The sequence below is a fragment of the Podarcis raffonei genome, chromosome 13 (genome assembly GCF_027172205.1).
Source record: "Podarcis raffonei isolate rPodRaf1 chromosome 13, rPodRaf1.pri, whole genome shotgun sequence".
Taxonomy (NCBI): Eukaryota; Metazoa; Chordata; class Lepidosauria; order Squamata; family Lacertidae; genus Podarcis; species Podarcis raffonei.
The window spans coordinates 43,930,036-43,952,201 of record NC_070614.1 but is presented as its reverse complement, the minus strand read 5'-3'; the positions used below and the strand labels follow the sequence as shown (position 1 = coordinate 43,952,201).

Genomic DNA, 22,166 nt, shown 5'->3' with positions numbered 1-22,166 from the left:
AGTATTATGGAGCTGGCAATTTTATGGTGACCTCTGATGGGGATAATGGGGAACTGGAGTCAACTTACATGACAATTTTTGCTGGCATGAGTTTCATGGGTTTATCAGCTCATGTAACTAATCAAGAAGCATGAAACAGGTGTGTCCCTCCTGGCCTCACCCTGTGCCGCCACACCCTGGAATACCCCTTTTAAGAGATGCACACCTCCCCTCTTTGCATTCCATTTGGTGAGGAGAATAGAACAAGAATATATCACAGATTTCAAAAGGATTGCTCCAATATGGCACAAACAGTTAAAATTACATTTGCATTTAGCTGAGGAATATAAAAAATACAGAAGTAACATAGACCCCATTTCTAATTAAAATATGACATAGATGAGGGACCCTGAATTTTAGATATGTCAATTCTTCCTTCTGAGTTGCTCCTTGCTATTCAATTCAGGCTTCACTACAATAATATAACATTTTGGTGAAAATATACAGCCTAGCAACCCAGCACTGGAGGCCAAGATGGAGAAGATCTCCACAGCCACAATATATTTTCCTTTTGTGCTTAAATAAGTTGGAACAAAAGACAGCCACACACTGCAAAATACCAGCATGCTGAAGGTGATAAACTTGGCTTCATTAAAGCTGTCAGGTAACTTCCTGGCTAGGAAGGCTACACAGAAGCTGACAATGGCCAGCAAGCCCATAAACCCCAAGACACAGTAGAACATGGTGACTGACCCTTCATTACATTCCAGAACAATTTCTTTACTCATTGAGTGCATGTCTAAATCTGGGAATTGGGGAGAAGTTGTCAGCCACACAGTACAAAGAGCAGCCTGAATCAAGGAACAGGAAAGAACAATGGAGGTGGCCTGTTGTTTCCCCACCCATTTCCTCATGCTGGACCCTGGTTTGGTGACCATGAAAGCAAGGACCACAATGATTGTCTTTGTCAACACAGAAGAAACTGCCACTGAAAAGATGATGGCAAAAGCTGTTTGTCGAAGGAGACACGTCACTTTCTCAGGTCGACCGATGAATAGAAGAGCACAAAGGAAGGAAAACAAGAGGGAGATGAGGAGAGTGTAGGAGAGGTTGCGGTTGTTGGCTTTGACGATGGGAGTCTCCCGGTGCTTAATGAAGATCCAAAGCACCAAAGCTGCAAGGAAGGACAAGGAAAGAGAAAAACAGGCCAAAGAGATCCCCAGTGGTTCCTCATAAGACAAGAAGCGTATGTCCTTTGGCACGCATGAATCCTTTTCCACATTTGGGTAATGATCTGGTGGGCACTGAAAGCATTCATCCATGTCTGAAAAAGAGAAGCCATAGGAGCACCACTCCATGCATAATACTAAAATGATCAAAATGAAAATAACAAAACCTTAAAGAAGGGCTGCCAGGTTGAAATCTGTGAAGAAAGTTTGCCACACTTCCTCATGTATTTATATCATTAGCAACATGCCATATTCAGGAATGGTTCAATTCCCAACCACCCCCAGACGTTAGCACCTATCTCAGCTTCTGAAGCTCAATGTTATCACTTATGGTCAGGATTCTAGCAGATTTTACTTGTTCACATCTTTTAACATCCCAACATTATTTGAACTTCCAGACTAATATGTGGTCGGGAGAACATTTGTATTTCAGTTTTAGCTCTTCTCTGAATTATGAGACATGGTTCTTAGGTCTTGTTTTAAGAGAGAGAGAGGCTGTTGCACCCTTAGATTTTTCCCTGAAGTTCTTTCATGTTTCTGAAGTTTTCTGCCCCCCCCCCCACTTATGATACCTCCTTCGTCTCATTTTATTTTATTTATTTGTTGTACATAATTACCAGCTGTCAATGGCTTGGACTGATCTTACTGAATATATCAGGCTGTATCCCCATATCTGGAACCACAACCTTCACTGAATTCTGAGCAACTTTCCTGAATTTTTGAACCACTGAAGTAGTGTCTGAATATCTTAGTGCCAGTATATCCTTAAGGCTCTTTACATGATGTCTCTTACCTGTCTGGTTGGAAATCTTCCCTTCCGGACATATAATGCAATCATAGCAGCAAAATGGTTTCCCTTCCTTCTTTGTTTTCTGATAACCCAAAGGACAATTGGCATTACAAAGAGAAAGGGGCTGTGCCTGTCAAAAAATATAAGAGGATAATGGTGTCTATTTTGCAATGTTGTGTATCCACAATGTATTATATTCTGTTAACTTGCTGAACTCTCCTTTTATGTTAGAATAGGCAAGAGACATATAGGAAAGGGCAATCAAGGGCTCCTGGCCATGATGGCTTTGCTCTGTCTCCCACAGTTGGAGGCAACTGTTGTTGTTATTGTCATCCAATGCAGTGCACCTCTGGGGGAGTAGTTGAACTGCTGCATTAGCAGTACGAAACCTGGGCAGTGTGCATCGAGCACTGGGTTACCAGGACAAAAAGACACCCTTGCCAACCTCATTGATGTGGTCCAAAGGAAAGCAGAGCCATATTTCACAGGTTTGGGTAGGGAAAGGAAACGAGCAAGCCCCATTGTGATAGAAGGAACCCTTATGCTGCCTTCCCCTACATGAATATGGCCCTCTGTAAATTTATCAAGTTTTATTTTTTTCCAAGTAGTAAATGTGGTGGTAGTAGTGCAATTGTGGATTTAATGTGTCACCTAACTGGCAAAACATGGAAGATCTCTACAGCCATGCCCTCACTCCTACACTGAGCACATGGATGAGCATAGCACAGAGCTAGGACAGTATCTGAACTGTGAATCATTGTAGAAGTGATGGATAGGCTACAAAATATGAATTTATCTCACCTGGTTAAACCTGCTGGGCCACACAATGGCTTCCTCACAAATGCTGAAAGCTTCTTCTTGGGGAGCCATGGGGTCGATCTTTCCAACTTTCACTCTCTGAAATGACTGGTTTGGAAATGTGACCCAGTTTATAATATCAAATCCAGACTCTAACTCTCCATTTTGGTTGAAGGAAACTTTCCCCCCATCACTATTATTAAATGAGATGCTTTTAACAAAGTGGTTGAGCTGTTTAGCGGGGGAAAGGATAGAACAAAAATGAAAATAAAAGAAAGCCCATTCATAAGGATATGCAAAAACTTATCATCATTCCCACTTATTTACTGAACTGTTTAAAAGCTTTATACCAAGTAAAAATAGATATGGAGAGGAAAGAGCCCTATAGGCCACCTTCAGCTTATTGCAGGAACAATGAGAGATACGTACAACAATAAACAGATATATTAATAGACTACAATAATAAAATGTAATATCGACACTGATGAAGGAAGTGACTGGGCAGCCATGAAACATGTCAGAATGATATAGCCACCACTACATTTATGACCATGACGTGGTGGAGGGCAGAAGCAGAGGTTGGCTGCCTTGGGAATCCTTTGGAGTTATCCATCACCATTTCTACTCTACTTTCAGCATGCTCAGGACATTACCTTCCATAACTGTTCATTCTTAAATTTTACTCCTTCATTCACTATCATTCTTTTTTTGAAGCTAGTTGAATGCATGGCATGCAAAGCATGCGCAACCGCATAGGCAGCTGTGAAGACACTGTAGCTGTGGCCAGTCATGCTCATTTCAAAAACAGATGCAGGAAGTGTCTCCAGTTTCTCCTCTCCACTGCAGATTTCTTCATCCTGTAGGTCTACCATGGAGTTGGGGAACAAACACCCAAATGCTTGTTCCCAGAAGACCCTAATGAAGCCATCTTCTTTCTCCGAGGTGGGGTTTCTCACCTGAAGAAATTTATGGAATCCTACAACCTCACTGGAGTGAATAGCAAAGGATATAGCACCATGGAGGAAGTCTATGTCCCAATCTCTTTGAAGGGGAATGGAAATGAAATCCATCTGAGCCGTCATGATCCAGACCTTACCATTTTTCTTTGTTGGTATATCCTCATGTTCTGCAACCCTGGGGAACACCCTCAGGATTATCATGGTATCTATTTCACCATGAATAACCAATGCATTAACCGTGCTTCTCATAAGACTTTTGTTTATTTCAAATCCCTCTTCAACCATGTCACCAATTTCACTGGAATATGACATTTTGGGGATTCTCATTATGAAATCAAAACAGACACCTCTCTGGGCAAACATGGGGATCACATTCTGTTCAAACCTCTCTCCATTGTCATCATGCCCAGACATCACACCAATCCATGTCCACTTGAAATATAGCAGTATCTGGAGAATTGCCTCATATTGATGCACCAAATTTGGGAACATTTGGTGATAGAAAGCAGCTTGGGTTTTTTTATCTATCACTGGAGCAGAACCATATATGAACTAAAGGAAATGATTAAAAATTAAATGAGGGGGGGGGGAGATCATTCTTTTATCATTACTCCAGGGAAGACATAGGTTGATTCCATTAACCATCAGTGTAGCGGGCAAGTGGTATTCACCTGACTGCCCTGCACTGAAGACTCTGTGGTGCATCATGAAGGCAAGTGGTAGGTGTGAGTCAGCTGTGAGCTTAGTGTAATATACTACAAATATACTGTTGGAGTCAATCTGGCCCTTCCATAGGTGCTGCTACCTACCCCCTCTCTTACCTGGTGCACTGAAGTGACTCCAGTCTGGCAAGGTCAGGTAAAGACTACATCCCCCCTAACCAATATTATTTGGTGTTCTACAAGCAGAGATACCTCAGCAGAATAGATATGACCACAGAATGTTGACCGAGAGTTTAGAACCTACTTCATTCATTAATTTTTCTTTGTCTATTAATGTTTTCCATCCAACTAGTCAAGATCGAGTCTCAGGTGTGGTTGGGAGGTGATCCAGCAGGTTCTCCTTATGTTCTTTATTTAGCAAGGGATCAACTGATCAAACCCTTCCTGGCAAATTTGCCAGGAAAATCTGAAGCCTCCCATATTAAATATCTTTTGGAAGGCAGGTCAAATGATATTACACTGGCCGTGGCAAAGTTTCTTTCGGAGGTTATTAAGAAACAAAGATCATTATGCCCTAGATAAAACCAAAGGACTGCCTTGGTTTTTCCAATCTGTATGTCTGGTCATTTTAAATGTATCTAGTTTTGAAATTGTTTTGTAGGTCTTTGGACCACAATAAAGTATTGTTGTATGTTCTTTTGTAAACAGGGAGGAACTCTAAAATTTAGAAAACTCTTGAGTGAAAGGTGTATCCTTGGCTTAAGCCTTAAACTTCTACAAGACAGCAGCCTATGCTGGTCACCAGAACACAGACCATTATGTATAAGCAGGAAGCATTTTGAATTAGATACTGAATACCAATTGCTGGGTGTTACAAGTGCAGAGAGTGATGCTGTGCTCATGTCCTGCTTGAGGAATCCCCAAAGGCTTTGGGTTGGCCACTTTGAGAACAGAATGAAGGACTAGGCAGGCTTTTGGTGCATATATATATATATATATATATTCTCTCATTCTTACTTCTGGAAGCCTCAAAGGTGCAGACATTGCAAATGCAACTTTTAAAAACAGTTAAAAAGGAAAGAGATGAGCAAATAGCTTGTTAGCCTTTCCCACTGCATGCATACATCATACCTGTGGAATCTTATAGCTGCACAGGATATCTGCCATGTAGAGACAGACTTCAGAGATAGGTCCCCCAATGACTGCTACTAGATTGTTCTGACTATCACATTTATAGTTGGGGGTGAATCTGCCCTGCGTAGAGAAGAGTTCCAATGAGGCATGATAAGTCCATTTTGGAGTGAAATAGCTATTATAGATATGGAAGCCCAGAGTGACATTAGGTAAGATCTGGGGATTTTCATTGATCTCCTTTACAGCAAATATCAAGGCCAGAATATGCTGATAGATCTGGGTCATCACCCTGTAATTAGAGTGACATGCAGTGTGACAGTGCATTTGCTACAAAATATGACATATACTTCCATGCAGTTCAAAGCATTCTTGAATAACACATGATCTAGGTAAGCACGATGAAATACTGTTAGGCAGTGCAGTTTTGTCCTCTGTGCTCACCAGCACAGTACTGATACAGTATTCAGTACGTCTCTGAAATACTCCTCACCCCAATTTCTCTCTAAGATTTTGAAGGAGTCAGAGACTAAACCTAGGACTCTCTGCATTAAAACCAGATCCTCTACCCCTAAACTACAGCCCTTCTCTTTATCAATACTTGTTGAGAACATATGGCCAGGGGGAGCAGGAACTACTGAAAGAAAGCAATAAACATAGTAATCCAAAAGTCACTGAGGACTAAAATGACAAATGAATTTCCCTGCTACAATCCCTGCTACATTTGTTACAACCAGGAAAGTCTTAAATATTTAAGAGTCTTAAAATGAGAACATTATCATGATCACAATGCTGAAGGGTAGAGTAAGAGAGGACAGATATATAACATTTTTTACAAAAAAGAAGAACTTTACACAGTATCTTCAAAGAGGTCGTTGGAAGGGCATGTTGTGAAAGCCATTGGACTGGAGAATCTATATATCTGAGACATAATGCCAGCAATGATGAGGTCTCCAGGCTGATGAAACTTGTGAAGAATGGGAAGAGAGTTGCATTTGATGTCAGGAATCTTGCACGCCATATGAGGCAAAAAGACTAGAAGCAGGACTATAAAGGCAACCAATTTCCCTGAAAGAATTCTGTCTCTACACCCATTCACTTGTCCCCACATCCTCCTTCGCTGAGTTTTGTGATGACCAGAACAGCTTGATTTGAAGGGCTGCACACTGTTGTATGATGTGTGTCTCACACTGTGCGGACTAAGATGTGCATGATCAGACTGACAGAGCCCTGACTGTCTTCAGCTCCATGTAAGAAGAGCAAAGAACATAGTAATAGCAACCTTCTGCCTTGTAGTTTTGCTGGTGGTTACTACAGCTCCCTTGAAACATGAAGAAGTAGTAGGGTAATCATGACTAATTATTTAATTACAAGGGAGATAATCACCAATTTGGAAATACACACTTACTCTGAGACATTGCAGAAATAACAGTGTTTATCACATCTGCTTCTCGACCACCTAAATTGGATGGCAAGAGAGATAGAGCCTTATAATGAATGACCTTTTAAAAAAACCTTCAGAATAGTGAGAAGCTAAGAAGAAAAAGTACCACAAAAGAAGTCTGCATTTGCCTTAAAAGTTGCCAATTTATTTACTTTTAATTATATACCACTTAAATGCCAAAATGGCTTCCAAGTGGTTTAAAACTTTAAAAATCAATTCATAATAATACTACAGAACAACACTAGAACATTCTTAATGAAAGTATGATAATTAAAACAGTTTTAAAACAGTTAAAACCATAAATTCACAAATTCAATTCAGGGGAGTGCTTGCCTAACAATACAAATTACTTAGGTCCATATATTTTTCTGGTTCCACTCTGAACAGGACTAAGATGAATATCACCCAATGAATGTGGAAATGCATAAACCAGACTTTTTAAGAAAGCTCTTTTCCATATTGCTTTTTGTGGAAACTGAAATGTTTATATACTCTGAAGATTTGGATAGTGTGAGAAACATATAACATATAACACCTTGATGTTAGATAGCAGTGGAACCAACCCCCATGGCAGGTTGCCAGGAATGGACAGAAGTCCTTACCATCTGCTTTTAATCAATATTCACACAGAGAGGCTTGGGAACGTGATCTCTCAGAATAATGGGGTTGCTCCGAGTCTCCACCCCCTCCCTTTCTCTCATTATGTGTCCTCATTACGGGTACTGACATGTGCCTTCTGTCTTTGAGCTCCCTGCTCTCCTGCTTTCAATGCCCGCCAGGTTCTGGGAGAGGAGGGTTCTGGAATGCTTTCTAAAGACACTGTGTCCACTAGCTGTCCCCACTCTGGTGCTTCTTCTTCCTCCTCTCCCATTATTTCCCAGCTTTCCCCCTTGTCTGCCTCTGAGCTATGATCTCCCTCAAACCCCTGTTGCAATTCTGAACTGTCTTCTTCTCTGGAAAGGTCAGGCTGGGAAGAGGGTCTCCACCATTCCTCTTCTGCCCAGTCCCTGACACTTGATCACCAAAGATGTAGCTGCAGACACATGTAATGTTCTGCAGACACATGTAATATGTTCACATGTAATATGTTCTGCAGACACATGTAATATGTTCACTCTCCTTACATTCACACCATATTTGTAAAGCACTCTTATGCCACTTCAACCCATCACATAACGTTACTTTTTGTAAAAAAAAAATATACAACATGTGAGCCAGTTTATAATATCAAATCCGATCTCTAGCTTTCCTTTTCCATTGAAGGAAACCTTTCCCCCACCACTATTATTAAATACAATCATCTTAACAAAGTGGTTGAGCTAAAGAAAAAGGGATGGGGATAAATAAAATTAAACAAAGGCAATTCTTTATGATATGTTAAAAGGTTGGTGATCATTCCCACTTGGTTACAGAATCCTTACAAAGCTTTATGCCTGGTAATCATGGATATAGAGAGTGGAAGGTGTGCATTTGCCACATTGAGCTAGTAATTAGTAAAGCAATCTTAACCCTGGCAGGGCAGCAGCAGAATAAGACAGGGAAGAATAGCCGCCACTGCATCCACAGCTGTATCATTCTACCCCTGGTGGAAGGCAGGGACATCAAAAAATAAAATAAAATACTCCCTGCTCATCATCACGTCCTTTGGAACTTCCACAGAGTTCTTTTTCTACTCATTTGTATCTGCTGAGCCCTGGGGCTTGGACAAATTCATGGAGACATAACGAAATCTAGTATTCAAGGCAGTTATATTCATTCCCCAGAAACAGAGACATCATGCCTCTGAATACCAGGCATTGGGGGGGGGGGAATGTGGGAGAAGGCTATTGCAAGAAAACTCTACTTCAGGGTGTCCCAAAGCTATATTCAAGACATTACCTTCCACAGCTCTTGATTCGAAAGTTTTACTCCTTCATCCACTATCATTCTGCCTTTGCGTCTAGTTGAATGCATGGCATGCAAAGCATGTGCGACCACATAGGCAGCTGTGAAGACACTGTAGCTGTGGCCAGTCATGCTCATTTCAAAAACAGAGGCAGGAAGAGTCTCCAGCTTCTCCTCTCCACTGCAGAGGTCTTCATCCTCTAGGTCTACCATGGAGTTGGGGAAGAAACACCCAAAGACCTGTTCCCAGAAGACTCTAACAAAGCCATCTGCTTTCTCTGAGGTGGGGTTTCTCACCTGAAGAAATTTATGGAATCCTACAACCTCACTGGAGTGAATGGCAAAGGATATAGCACCATGGAGGAAGCCTATGTCCCAATCTCTTTGAAGGGGAATGGAAGTGAAATCTATCTCGCCTGTCATAATCCACACTTTACCAGTTCTCTTTGTTGATATAAGCTCATATGCTGAAGCCCTGGAGAATATCCTCAGGATGATCATGGTCTCGATCTCACCATGAATGACCAATGCATTGACAGTGCTCCTCATAATAATTTCATTCATTTCAAATACCTCTCCAATCAAGTCATCAAAATCATTTGTAAAAGACATTTTGGGAATTCTCATTATGAAATCAAAGCAGATACCTCTCTGGGCAAACATGGAAATAATATTATGTTCAAACCTCTCTCCATTATCATCTTGCCCAGAAATAACCCCAATCCATGTCCACTTGAAATATAACAGTATCCAGAGAATTGCTTTATATTGAAGCTTCAAATCTGGGAACACTTGGTAATAGAAAGCAGCTTGAGTTTTCTTATCTAGGGCCGCAGCAGAGCAATATATGATCTAATGGAAAATTTAAAAAGTTAAGTGGGGGAGAGGACCAATCCCATATAATTTCTCTAGGGAAGACATATGATGCTGCCAATAATAATAATAATAATAATAATAATAATAATAATAATAATAATAATTTATTATTTATACCCCGCCCATCTGGCTGAGTTTCCCCAGCCACTCTGGGCAGCTTCCAATCAAGTGTTAAAAACAATACAGCATTAAATATTAAAAACATCCCTAAACAGGACTGACTTCAGATGTCTTTTAAAAAGAAGATAGCTGCTTATTTCCTTCATATCTGAATGGGGGGCGTTCCACAGGGTGGGTGCCACTACCGAGAAGGCCCTCTGTCTGGTTCCCTGTAACCTCACTTCTCGCAATGAGGGAACCGCCAGAAGGCCCTCGACGCTGGATCTCAGTGTCCGGGCCAAACAAATTTTTCAGTAGTGGCCAGCAGGGTAGGGCAAGTGTGCTCAGAGATTCTATGGTGTTTTGGAAAGGTGAGTGGAAGGAGTGAGGCAGCAGTAAGGTTTGTACAGTGCACTTTCTTTCCAACTTGCAAATTTAAGCAGCTTTTGTAATAAAAGGGAAAAGTCTGCCATGAGGTTTGTGACACAATCTGTCCCTATGGTCTCCTTAAGGCATTAGTTTTGCCTTGATTTAATTTCCCTTCTGTATTTTGAGTTCTTGCATGGCATATATTAATGTTCAACAAGCTGTTTGATAGGAAAAGAATTCCTTCTCCTTTGATCTCCTGCTTAATGTAAATCTAGTACTACCAACCTTTGGCTAAGTAGCTCTGACTCCTGTCTTTATAACTGATTTCATCAAATGAAACAAAACTTCTACTCTTTCTAAGGATTTATATTTTCTTGCCAACAAATACATCAAACATCAAAAATATGAGTCTCCTCTTCCTGTAAGTTTTGCTATAATCTTATACAGAGAAAGAGATTGTGAACAATGTGCACAAAATGGTCGCCAAGGAAGAGAAAGCTGAACACAGAGAGATCACTTCTGCAACAACAATGATGCAAGCAGTTAATGACAAAGTACAAAATCTACACTTCTTATTTGCAGAGTGAGGAAAAGCCTTTATTGCTATTAAAATTCATCTAGAACAATTAACCCAGAAAACACAAAAATTAGGAATCATTCCAAATGCAGCTACAGAACTGAGTGTGAAAAAACACACAATTCTTCTACAATGTCAGAAACCATTAACTGACCTATTGGATGGCAAAGAAAATAGGAGATGACTTTTAATTTAAAATTCTGAGACCCTGCAGATATAATAAATTTCTTACTAACATGATGGACAACAAAAATGCCAGAAATCCTCATAATAGTCAGACATAGAAATTGTGCATTGCCATCTAGCTCCCAACAAAACAAATAAAAATGCAGTATTTTTCCCATGATATTATTTGCTTTGACAGATTTCTCATTAATGGCAAATTTATGAAAGCTGTCACTGTGAAAGTGGGGTCTGTGTATAATAATAATAATAATAATAATAATAATAATAATAATAATATCAACAACAACAACAACAACAACAACAACAACAACAACAACAACATGATCTTGCTGCAAGATCTAAATACAGAGACACTGAGAAAAAGGCAGACACTGAACTTGCTACAGAAAAATCTCAGGAACCTCAAATACTTTATTGTTGGAGCTTCTGGAAAAAACATTGCAAATAAAACTATTAAAAAGAAAAGTGTATCAGGAAAAGGATGAGCAAATGGCTTGTTAACCTCTCTTCCTGCATGCTGATATCTTACCTGTGGAATCTTATAAATGGACAGGATATCTGCCATGTAGAGACAGACTTCAGAGACAGGTCCCCCAATGACTGCTCCTGGATTGTTCTGAATATCACATTTGTAGTTGGGGGCTGATTTGCCCAGTCTAGAGAAGAGTTCCATTGAGGCATGATAGGTCCATTTTGCAGTGAAATAGCTATTATAGATATGGAAACCAAGGGTGACATTAGGTAAAATCTGGGGGTTTTCATTGATCTCCTTGACAGCAAATATCAAGGCCAGGATATGCTGGTAGATCTGGGTCATCACTCTGCAAATAGAGTTTCATGCAGTATGACAGTGTATTTACTACAAAATATGACATATACTTCCATTCAGTTCAATGCATTATTACCGAATACACTATAGTATAATGGTTCTGATCTAGGTAAGCATGATGAAATATTGTTCCATTCCATTGCCTTAAAACCAATACGGACCAAAATTAAAAATTAATCTTCAACTCCGGTCACTGCTCTCTCACAGTTTCTTCCTTACAACCAGGAAATTCTCAAATACTCCTAAGCATAAAACAGCATGATCATCACAAGGGTAATGTGGTGTAGCTAGGGCAAATACATGACATTGCAAAATAACTTTTTTAAAAAAAGAAGGAAAGCCTTACACCGTGTCTTCAAAGATGTCATTAGCAGGGCGCTTTGCGAAACTTAGTGGCATGTAAAATCTATATATCTGAGCTATAATGCTGGCAATGATGAAGTCTCCAGGCTGGAAAAACTTGTGAAGAATAGGAAGAGAGTTGCTGACTTTGCATTTGATGTCATGCGTCTTCAATGCCACCAGAGGCAAAATGACAACGGTAAATGCCACTATCTTCCATGACAGAATTCCTTCTCCACACTTATTCTCTTGCCTCCACATTATACCTTACTGGGTTCCGTGCTGAGTCTCACAACTTAATTTGAACGGCTGCACCCAGAATGATATGGGACTCAGACTGTGCCATCTAAAATGTCCACGATCAGATTTACAAAGCCCTCACCCTCTTAATTTCCAGCACTGAGTTGCCCAGGGGGTAGTTATAGAATCACACTGTCTTGTAGTTTTACTCATGGTTACTTGGGACTTGAAGAAGAAATAGCATGTAATCACAGTTAATTGGATAATTATAAGGGAGATAATCACCTATTCAGAATTACAGTTTCTGTGAGACATTGCAGAAGAAACCATAAACCAGCACACTGGAATAGCAAGAGATACTGATGCCTCTATGGACTGACAGTTTCCTGCATTGCAGATGACCCCTGGGGTCCCTTCCCAGTGTACAATTGTATAATTACATGACATCCAAAGTAAAGGACTTTGGTATAATGAGATATTCAAAAGAAGAGTACCACAATAGAAACCACATTTGGCTTGAAAGTTTTTGTTTTGTTTATTTATTCATGAATTCATCCATTAATAGTATTGCATCTTTATTTTGATGTGTCAAGAAGGAATGGAGAGTTAAACGTTAGACCCTTACGGTTAAACCATCAAATAGGAGTTGGAAAGCCCTTAGATAAGTCTTAACTGTCAGATATGGCTCAGACAGGGATTACCTTAGGACCTGGAAAGGGCTTTATTAGGGGTTAGCTAGGCAGAACAACCTAGATTATGAAAGTTCCTGGAAGGGGCTTGGAGTGGGTTTCTGGTTTAAGAAAAGCGAATAGCCATTCTATGGGGAATCAGTTTATTCCACTGTGTGTTGAAGTGAGAGTTTTATCACCTCTCTGTAAAGAGTTTTTGGCTGAAACCAAGTCTTGTGCCACATCAGAATAACAATTAAGCTATAAGCCTCACCAAGTGCATTTCAATAAAATTACAAAGAGCCTTATCATTACTTTGATGCTCTGGTTGAGTCAGAGCCAGCCCACCCATGAGGCAAGGTTAGGCAAGTGCTTCGAAAGGCAGGATTCACAGGGGAAGCAGAATTGGAACCCAAAAAATGCATCACCTGCTGCTGCTGCCACAGTGGCAGCAATGACTGAGGCACACTCCTCAGAGGTCAAATCTCCCACCTCTCTCACAGCAACCGCCTCACCTTACAAAAGTGTGATGATAATGGGGAACTGGAGTCTACTTACATGACAATTTTTGCTGGCATGAGTTTCATTGGTTTACCAGCTCATGGAACTAATCAAGAGGCATGAAACAGGTGTGTCCCTCCTGGCCTCACCCCGTGCCGCCACACCCTGGAATACCCCTTTTAAGAGATGCACACCTCCCCTCTTTGCATTTTATTTGGTGAAGAGAATTGAACAAGAATATATCACAGATTTGAAAAGGATTACTCCAATATGGCATGAACAGTTAAAATTACATTTGCATTTAGCTGAGGAATATAAAAAATACAGAAGTAACATAGACCCCATTTCTAATTAAAATATGACATGGATGAGGGACCCTGAATTTTAGATATGTCAAGTCTTCCTTCTGAGTTGCTCCTTGCTATTCAATTCAGGCTTCATCACAATAATATAACATTTTGGTGAAAATATACAGCCTAGTAAACCAGCACTGGAGGCCAAGATGGAGAAGATCTCCACAGCCACCATATATTTTCCTTTTGTGCTTAAGTAAGTTGGAACAAAGGACAACCACACACTGCAAAATACCAGCATGCTGAAGGTGATAAACTTGGCTTCATTAAAGCTGTCGGGTAACTTCCTGGCTGGGAAGGCTACAGAGAAGCTGACAATGGCCAGCAAGCCCATAAACCCCAAGACACAGTAGAACATGGTGACAGACCCTTCATTACATTGCAGAACAATTTCTTTATTCATTGAGTGCATGTCTAAATCTGGGAATGGGGGAGAAGTTGCCAGCCACACAGTACAAAGAGCAGCTTGAATCATTGAGCAGGAAAGAACAATGGAAATGGCCTGTTGTTTCCCCACCCATTTCCTCATGCTGGACCCTGGTTTGGTGACCATGAAAGCAAGGACCACAATGATTGTCTTGGCCAAAACACAAGAAACGGCCACTGAAAAGATGATGCCAAAAGCTGTTTGTCGAAGGAGACACGTCACTTTCTCAGGTCGACCAATGAATAGAAGAGCACAAAGGAAGGAGAACAAGAGGGAGGTGAGGAGAGTGTAGGAGAGGTTGCGGTTGTTGGCTTTGACTATGGGAGTGTCCCGGTGCCTAATGAAAATCCAAAGCAGCAACCCTGTGATGAAAGCAAAAGAGAGGGCAAAACAGGCCAAAGAGATCCCCAGTGGTTCCCCATAAGACAAGAATTGTATGTTCTTTGGCAGGCAAGAATCCTTTTCCACATTTGGGTAATGATCTGGTGGGCACTGAAAGCATTCATCCATGTCTGAAAAAGAAATACCGTAGGAGCATCACTACATGCATAATACTAAAATGATCAAAATGAAAATTAAACCGTAAATAAGGGTTTGCCAGGTTGAAATCTGAAAAAAACAATTTGGCACACTTCTCATGTAATTATATTATTAGCAACATGCCGTATTCAATTCCCACCCACCCCCAGATGTTAGGACCTAACTCAACCTCTGAAGCTCAATGCTATCATTTACCGTCAGGATTCTAACAGATTTTACTTGTTCACATTTTTTAACATCCCAACATGATTTGAACTTCCCATTCTAATATGTTGACTGGAACGAGGTTGCATTTCTGTTTTAGCGCTTCTCTGAATTTGGAAACATGGTTCTTGGGTCTTGTATTTAAGAAAGGCTGTTGCAACCGTAGCTTTCTCCCTGAGGTTCTTTCATATCTCTGAAGGTTTCTGTTTTTTCAACTTTTGATATCTCCATCATCTGAGTGGTGATTATTTCATATACCGTATTTTTCGCTCGATAACACGCACCTGACCATAACACGCACATAGTTTTTAGAGGAGGAAAACAAGAAAAAAAAATTCTGAATGAAACAGTGGATGTATCATTTTTGTGCTTCATGCTGCGGCCACAGACATGTGATTTGACGGTGAGTTTGGGGTAGCCCAATGCAAAGATCCTGAGGATCCATGTGGATCCATGCTTTGTAACCACGTTTTTGTACCATTGCAGCCCCAGGCAACAGTGGGTGTGTGATTTTTTTGGTGCAGGCTGTAGCCATGGACATGCTATGTGATCTGATGGTGAATTTGGGGTGACCCAATGCAAAGATCCTGAGGATCCATGTGGATCCATGCTTTGTAACCACGTTTTTGCACCATTGCAGCTCTGTTTTTGTATCAGATCATTGCTATGTGATCTGATGGTGAATTTGGGGTGACCCAATGCAAAGATCCTGAGGATCCATGTGGATCCGTGCTTTGTAACCATGTTTTTGCACCATTGCAGCCCTGTTTTTGCATCAGATCATTGCTATGTGATCTGATGGTGAATTTGGGGTGACTCAATGCAAAGATCCTTAGGATCCATGTGGATCCGTGATTGGAACCACGTTTTAAGTAGGGAGGGAAGGAAAAACATAGAAGGGATAAGGAGCACCGAGAGGGGTGTGCAGAGAGGCAGCTGGCTAAGAATGCAGGAGAGGGGTTTTACCGGAGGGAGGAAAGGAAGGCAAAAGTCCCTCCCCCCCACAAGCCAGCCAGCTCTCTCTCTCCCCCCCCCCAACCTGCATGTTGCCTTCGAGTCCCAGACGCACGGAGAGGAATTAGAAGGAAGGACGCTCTGCTTTCCACTCTGCTTGCCTGGAGGGGAGGGGTTTTCTCTGCTCTTTGTTCCGTTTGAGCAAACACAGTAAGGAAACAGAAGCGGGTGGGCAGTAAGACCCTGAGGCAGAATGCAGGAAAGCAGCAGCTTCCTCCTTTCAAGGCTTCCCTTCTCCGGACGATTTGATATTTGCCTGATTTTTGCCTTCACTCGCGCTTGTCAGCTCCAGGGACCACACATTCGCTCAATAACACGCACAGACATTTCCCCTTACTTTTTAGGAGAAAAAATCTGCATGTAATAGAGGGAAAAATACGGTATATATATATAGTGTACATAATTACCAGTTGTCAATGGCTTGGACTGATATTATTGAATATATCATGCTGTATCCTCATATCAGGAACCACAACCTTCACTGAATTCTGAACAACTTTCCTGAATTGTCTGAACAACTGAAAACCACAAGGGATGGGAGTGTCAGAATATGTTAGTGTTAGTATGTTTTAAAGGCTCTTTACATGATGTCTCTTACCTGTCTGGTTGGAAATCTTCCCTTCCGGACATATAATGCAATCATAGCAGCAAAATGGTTTCCCTTCCTTCTTTGTTTTTTGATAACCCAAAGGACAATTGGCACTGCAAAGAGAAAGGGGCTGTGCCTGTACAAAAATGTAAGAGGATAATGTTTTCTATTTTGCAATATTATGTATCCACGATGTATTATATTCTGTTAACTTGCTGAACTATCACCTTTTACAGTATGGTAGAAGAGGCAAGAGACATATAGGAAAGGGCAATCAAGGGCTCCTGGCCATGATGGCTTTGCTCTGTCTCCACAGTTGGAGGCAACTGTTGTTGTTATTGTCATCCAATGCAGTGCACCTCTGGGCGAGTAGTTGAACTGCTGCATTAGCAGTACGAAACCTGGGCAGTGTGCATTGAGCACTGGGTTACCAGGACAAAAAGACACCCTTGCCAACCTCATTGATGTGGTCCAAAGGAAAGCAGAGCCATATTTCACAGGTTTGGGTAGGGAAAGGAAACGAGCAAGCCCCATTGTGATAGAAGGAACCCTTATGCTGCCTTCCCCTACATGAATATGACCCTCTGTAAATTTATCAAGTTTTATTTTTTTCCAAGTAGTAAATTTGGTGGTAGTAGTGCAATTGTGGATTTAATGAGTGTCACTTAATTGGCAAAACATGGGAGATCTCTACAGCCATGCCCTCACTCCTACACTGAGCACATGGATGAACATAGCACAGAGCTAGGTCAGTATCTGAACCGCGAATCATTTTAGAAGTGATGAATAGTCTACAAAATATGAATTTATCTCACCTGGTTAAAACTGCTGGGCCACACAATGGCTTCTTCACAAATGCTGAATGCTTCTTCTTGGGGAGCCATGGGGTCGATTTTTCCAACTTTCACTCTCCGAAAGGACTGGTTTGGAAATGTAACCCAGTTTATAATATCAAATCCAGACTCTAACTCTCCATTTTGGTTGAAGGAAACTTTCCCCCCATCACTATTATTAAATGAGATGCTTTTAACAAAGTGGTTGAGCTGTTTAGAAAAAAAATGGATAGAACCACAGAGAAAATTAAAAAAAGCCAATGCATAAGGATATACAAACGACTGATTATCATTCCCACTTGTATACTGAACTGTATAAAAGCTTTATACCAAGTAAAAATATATGTGGATAGGAAAGAGCCCTATAGGCTGCCTTGAGCTTCTTGCAGGAACAATGAGAGATACGTACAACAATAAACAGATACAGTAATAAACTACAATAATAAAATGTAACAGTGGTACTAATGAAGGAAGTGACAGGGCAGCAGTGGAGAAGGTCAGAATGGTATAGCCACTACTACATTTACAACCGTGATGTGGTAGAGGGCAGAAGCAGAAAAAAAGCCTGCTCCATGCTTATCATTATCACCTTTTGAACTTCCAAAGAATCTAGATTCTCTGTTTATTCCTTTACATCTGGTGAGCAGTGGAGATTAGACAAAGTCAAGGAAGAAATTGGATATCTATGGCTATTAGCCACAATGACTATATACTTGCTCCAGAAAAAGGGGCATCGTGCCTCTGAACACCAGACTGTTGGGAGTGGCCTATTGTCATAATGTCCTGACTGAGCACTTCCCACAGGTATCAGGTTGGCTGCCTTGGGGAACCTTTGGACTGATCCATCATCATTTCTACTCCACTTTTAGCACGCTTGGGACATTACCTTCCATAACTGTTCATTCTTGAATTTTACTCCTTCATCCATTTTCATTCTTTTTTTGAAGCTACTTGAATGCATGGCATGCAAAGCATGTGCAACCACATAGGCAGCTGTGAAGACACTGTAGCTGTGGCCAGTCATGCTCATTTCAAAAACAGAGGCAGGAAGAGTCTCCAGCTTCTCCTCTCCACTGCAGAGGTCTTCATCCTCTAGGTCTACCATGGAGTTGGGGAAGAAACACCCAAAGACCTGTTCCCAGAAGACTCTAACAAAGCCATCTGCTTTCTCTGAGGTGGGGTTTCTCACCTGAAGAAATTTATGGAATCCTACAACCTCACTGGAGTGAATGGCAAAGGATATAGCACCATGGAGGAAGTCTATGTCCCAATCTCTTTGAAGAGGAATGGAAGTGAAATCTATCTCGCCTGTCAAAATCCACACTTTACCAGTTCTCTTTGTTGATATAAGCTCATATGCTGAAGCCCTGGAAAATATCCTCAGGATGATCATGGTCTCGATCTCACCATGAATGACCAATGCATTGACAGTGCTCCTCATAATAATTTCATTCATTTCAAATACCTCTCCAATTAAGTCATCAAAATCATTTGTAAAAGACATTTTGGGAATTCTCACTATGAAATCAAAGCAGATACCTCTCTGGGCAAACATGGAAATAATATTATGTTCAAACCTCTCTCCATTATCATCTTGCCCAGAAATAACCCCAATCCATGTCCACTTGAAATATAACAGTATCCAGAGAATTGCTTTATATTGAAGCTTCAAATCTGGGAACACTTGGTAATAGAAAGCAGCTTGAGTTTTCTTATCTAGGACAGCAGCAGAGCAATATATGATCTAATGGAAAATTTAAAAAGTTAAGTGGGGGAGAGGACCAATCCCATATAATTTCTCTAGGGAAGACATATGATGCTGCCAATAATAATAATAATAATAATAATAATAATTTATTATTCATACCCTGCCCATCTGGCTGAGTTTCCCCAGCCACTCTGGGCAGCTTCCAATCAAGTGTTAAAAACAATACAGCATTAAATATTAAAAACATCCCTAAACAGGACTGATTTCAGATGTCTTTTAAAAAGAAGATAGCTGCTTATTTCCTTCATATCTGAATGGGGGGCGTTCCACAGGGTGGGTGCCACTACCGAGAAGGCCCTCTGTCTGGTTCCCTGTAACCTCACTTCTCGCAATGAGGGAACCGCCAGAAGGCCCTCGACGCTGGATCTCAGTGTCCGGGCCAAACAATTTTTCAGTAGTGGCCAGCAGGGTAGGGCAAGTGTGCTCAGAGATTCTATGGTGTTTTGGAAAGGTGAGTGGAAGGAGTGAGGCAGCAGTAAGGTTTGTACAGTGCACTTTCTTTCCAACTTGCAAATTTAAGCAGCTTTTGTAATAAAAGGGAAAAGTCTGCCATGTGGTTTGTGACACAATCTGTCCCTATGCTCTCTTTAAGGCATTAGTTTTGCCTTGATTTAATTTCCCTTCTGTATTTTGAGTTCTTGCATGGCATATATTAATGTTCAACAAGCTGTTTGATAGGAAAAGAATTCCTTCTCCTTTGCTCTCCTGCTTAATTTAAATCTAGTACTACCAGCCTTTGGCTAAGTAGCTCTGACTCCTGTCTTTATAACTGATTTCATCAAATGAAACAAAACTTTTACTCTTTCTAAGGATTTATTTGTTCTTGCCAACAAATACATCAAACATCAAAAATATGAGTCTCCTCTTCCTGTAAGTTTTGCTATAATCTTATACAGAGAAAGAGATTGTGAACAATGTGCACAAAATGGTCGCCAAGGAAGAGAAAGCTGAACACAGAGAGATCACTTCTGCAACAACAATGATGCAAGCAGTTAATGACAAAGTACAAAATCTACACTTCTTATTTACAGAGTGAGGAAAAGCCTTTATTGCTATTAAAATTCATCCAGAACAATTAACCCAGAAAACACAAAAATTAGGAATCATTCCAAATGAAGCTACAGAACTGAGTGTGAAAAAACACACAATTCTTCTACAATGTCAGAAACCATTAACTGACCTATTGGATGGCAAAGAAAATAGGAGATGACTTTTAATTTAAAATTCTGAGACCCTGCAGATATAATAAATTTCTTACTAACATGATGGACAACAAAAATGCCAGAAATCCTCATAACAGTCAGACATAGAAATTGTGCATTGCCATCTAGCTCCCAACAAAACAAATAAAAATGCAGTATTTTTCCCATGATATTATTATTTGCTTTGACCGATTTCTCATTAATGGCAAATTTATGAAAGCTGTCACGGTGAAAGTGGGGTCTGTGTATAATAATAATAATAATAATAATAATAATAATATCAACAACAACAACAACAACAACAACAACATGATCTTGCTGCAAGATCTAAATACAGAGACACTGAGAAAAAGGCAGACACTGAACTTGCTACAGAAAAATCTCAGGAACCTCAAATACTTTATTCTTGGAGCTTCTGGAAAAAACATTGGAAATAAAACTGATAAAAAGAAAAGTTTACCAGGAAAGGGATGAGCAAATGGCTTGTTAACCTCTCTTCCTGCATGCTGATATCTTACCTGTGGAATCTTATAAATGGACAGAATATCTGCCATGTAGAGACAGACTTCAGAGACAGGTCCCCCAATGACTGCTCCTGGATTGTTCTGAATATCACATTTGTAGTTGGGGGCTGATTTGCCCAGTCTAGAGAAGAGTTCCAGTGAGGCATGATAGGTCCATTTTGCAGTGAAATAGCTATTATAGATATGGAAACCAAGGGTGACATTAGGTAAAATCTGGGGGTTTTCATTGATCTCCTTGACAGCAAATATCAAGGCCAGGATATGCTGGTAGATCTGGGTCATCACTCTGCAAATAGAGTTTCATGCAGTATGACAGTGTATTTACTACAAAATATGACATATACTTCCATTCAGTTCAATGCATTATTACCGTATAATGGTTCTGATCTAGGTAAGCATGATGAAATATTGTTCCATTCCATTGCCTTAAAACCAATACGGACCAAAATTAAAAATTAATCTTCAACTCCGGTCACTGCTCTCTCACAGTTTCTTCCTTACAACCAGGAAATTCTCAAATACTCCTAAGCATAAAACAGCATGATCATCACAAGGGTAATGTGGTGTAGCTAGGGCAAATACATGACATTGCAAAATAACTTTTTTAAAAAAAGAAGGAAAGCCTTACACCGTGTCTTCAAAGATGTCATTAGCAGGGCGCTTTGCGAAACTTAGTGGCATGTAAAATCTATATATCTGAGCTATAATGCTGGCAATGATGAAGTCTCCAGGCTGGTAAAACTTGTGAAGAATAGGAAGAGAGTTGCTGACTTTGCATTTGATGTCATGCGTCTTCAGTGCCACCAGAGGCAAAATGACAACGGTAAATGCCACTATCTTCCATGACAGAATTCCTTCTCCACACTTATTCTCTTGCCTCCACATTATACCTTAATGGGTTCCGTGCTGAGTCTCACAACTTAATTTGAACGGCCGCACCCAGAATGATATGGGACTCAGACTGTGCCATCTAAAATGTCCACGATCAGAATTACAAAGCCCTCACCCTCTTAATTTCCAGCACTGAGTAGCACAGGGGGTAGTTATAGAATCACGCTGTCTTGTAGTTTTACTCATGATTACTTGGGACTTGAAGAAGAAATAGCATGTAATCACAGTTAATTGGATAATTATAAGGGAGATAATCAC

General features: G+C 40.5%; 2 protein-coding genes across 2 annotated transcripts; both read right to left on the bottom strand.

Annotated features, from left to right (window-relative positions):
- Positions 1-404: 404 nt before the first annotated feature.
- Positions 405-11,800, bottom strand: LOC128398997 (vomeronasal type-2 receptor 26-like). Its single transcript, XM_053360257.1, has 7 exons — positions 11,513-11,800; positions 5,549-5,671; positions 3,450-4,187; positions 2,800-2,904; positions 2,002-2,128; positions 1,826-1,828; positions 405-1,303 (listed from the first exon to the last, which is right to left on the bottom strand). Exons 1-7 carry the CDS (start codon positions 11,798-11,800, stop codon positions 405-407), a joined length of 2,283 nt encoding a protein of 760 aa, XP_053216232.1.
- A 2,156-nt stretch (positions 11,801-13,956) lies between these two features.
- Positions 13,957-21,902, bottom strand: LOC128398996 (vomeronasal type-2 receptor 26-like). The gene is made up of 5 exons (XM_053360256.1): positions 21,646-21,902; positions 21,012-21,303; positions 17,506-17,733; positions 16,700-16,826; positions 13,957-14,855 (listed from the first exon to the last, which is right to left on the bottom strand). Exons 1-5 carry the CDS (start codon positions 21,900-21,902, stop codon positions 13,957-13,959), a joined length of 1,803 nt encoding a protein of 600 aa, XP_053216231.1.
- Between the last annotated feature and the right edge of the window lie 264 nt (positions 21,903-22,166).

Excerpts from the sequence above, each read along its gene's own strand:
- LOC128398996 (XM_053360256.1), bottom strand. The coding sequence starts at position 21,902 with ATGTGGAGGCAAGAGAATAAGTGTGGAGAAGGAATTCTGTCATGGAAG. Across the intron at positions 17,734-21,011 it reads CCATTTATAAGATTCCACAG|CTCAACCACTTTGTTAAAAG; the intron begins GTAAGATATCAG and ends TTTTCTAAACAG. Across the intron at positions 16,827-17,505 it reads GGCCCAGCAGTTTTAACCAG|GCACAGCCCCTTTCTCTTTG; the intron begins GTGAGATAAATT and ends ATTTTTGTACAG.
- LOC128398997 (XM_053360257.1), bottom strand. The coding sequence starts at position 11,800 with ATGACCCAGATCTACCAGCATATCCTGGCCTTGATATTTGCTGTCAAG. Across the intron at positions 5,672-11,512 it reads CCATTTATAAGATTCCACAG|GGCAGATTCACCCCCAACTA; the intron begins GTAAGATATCAG and ends TTCTCTACGCAG. Across the intron at positions 2,905-3,449 it reads AGAATGAACAGTTATGGAAG|TCATTTCAGAGAGTGAAAGT; the intron begins GTAATGTCCTGA and ends TTTCCAAACCAG.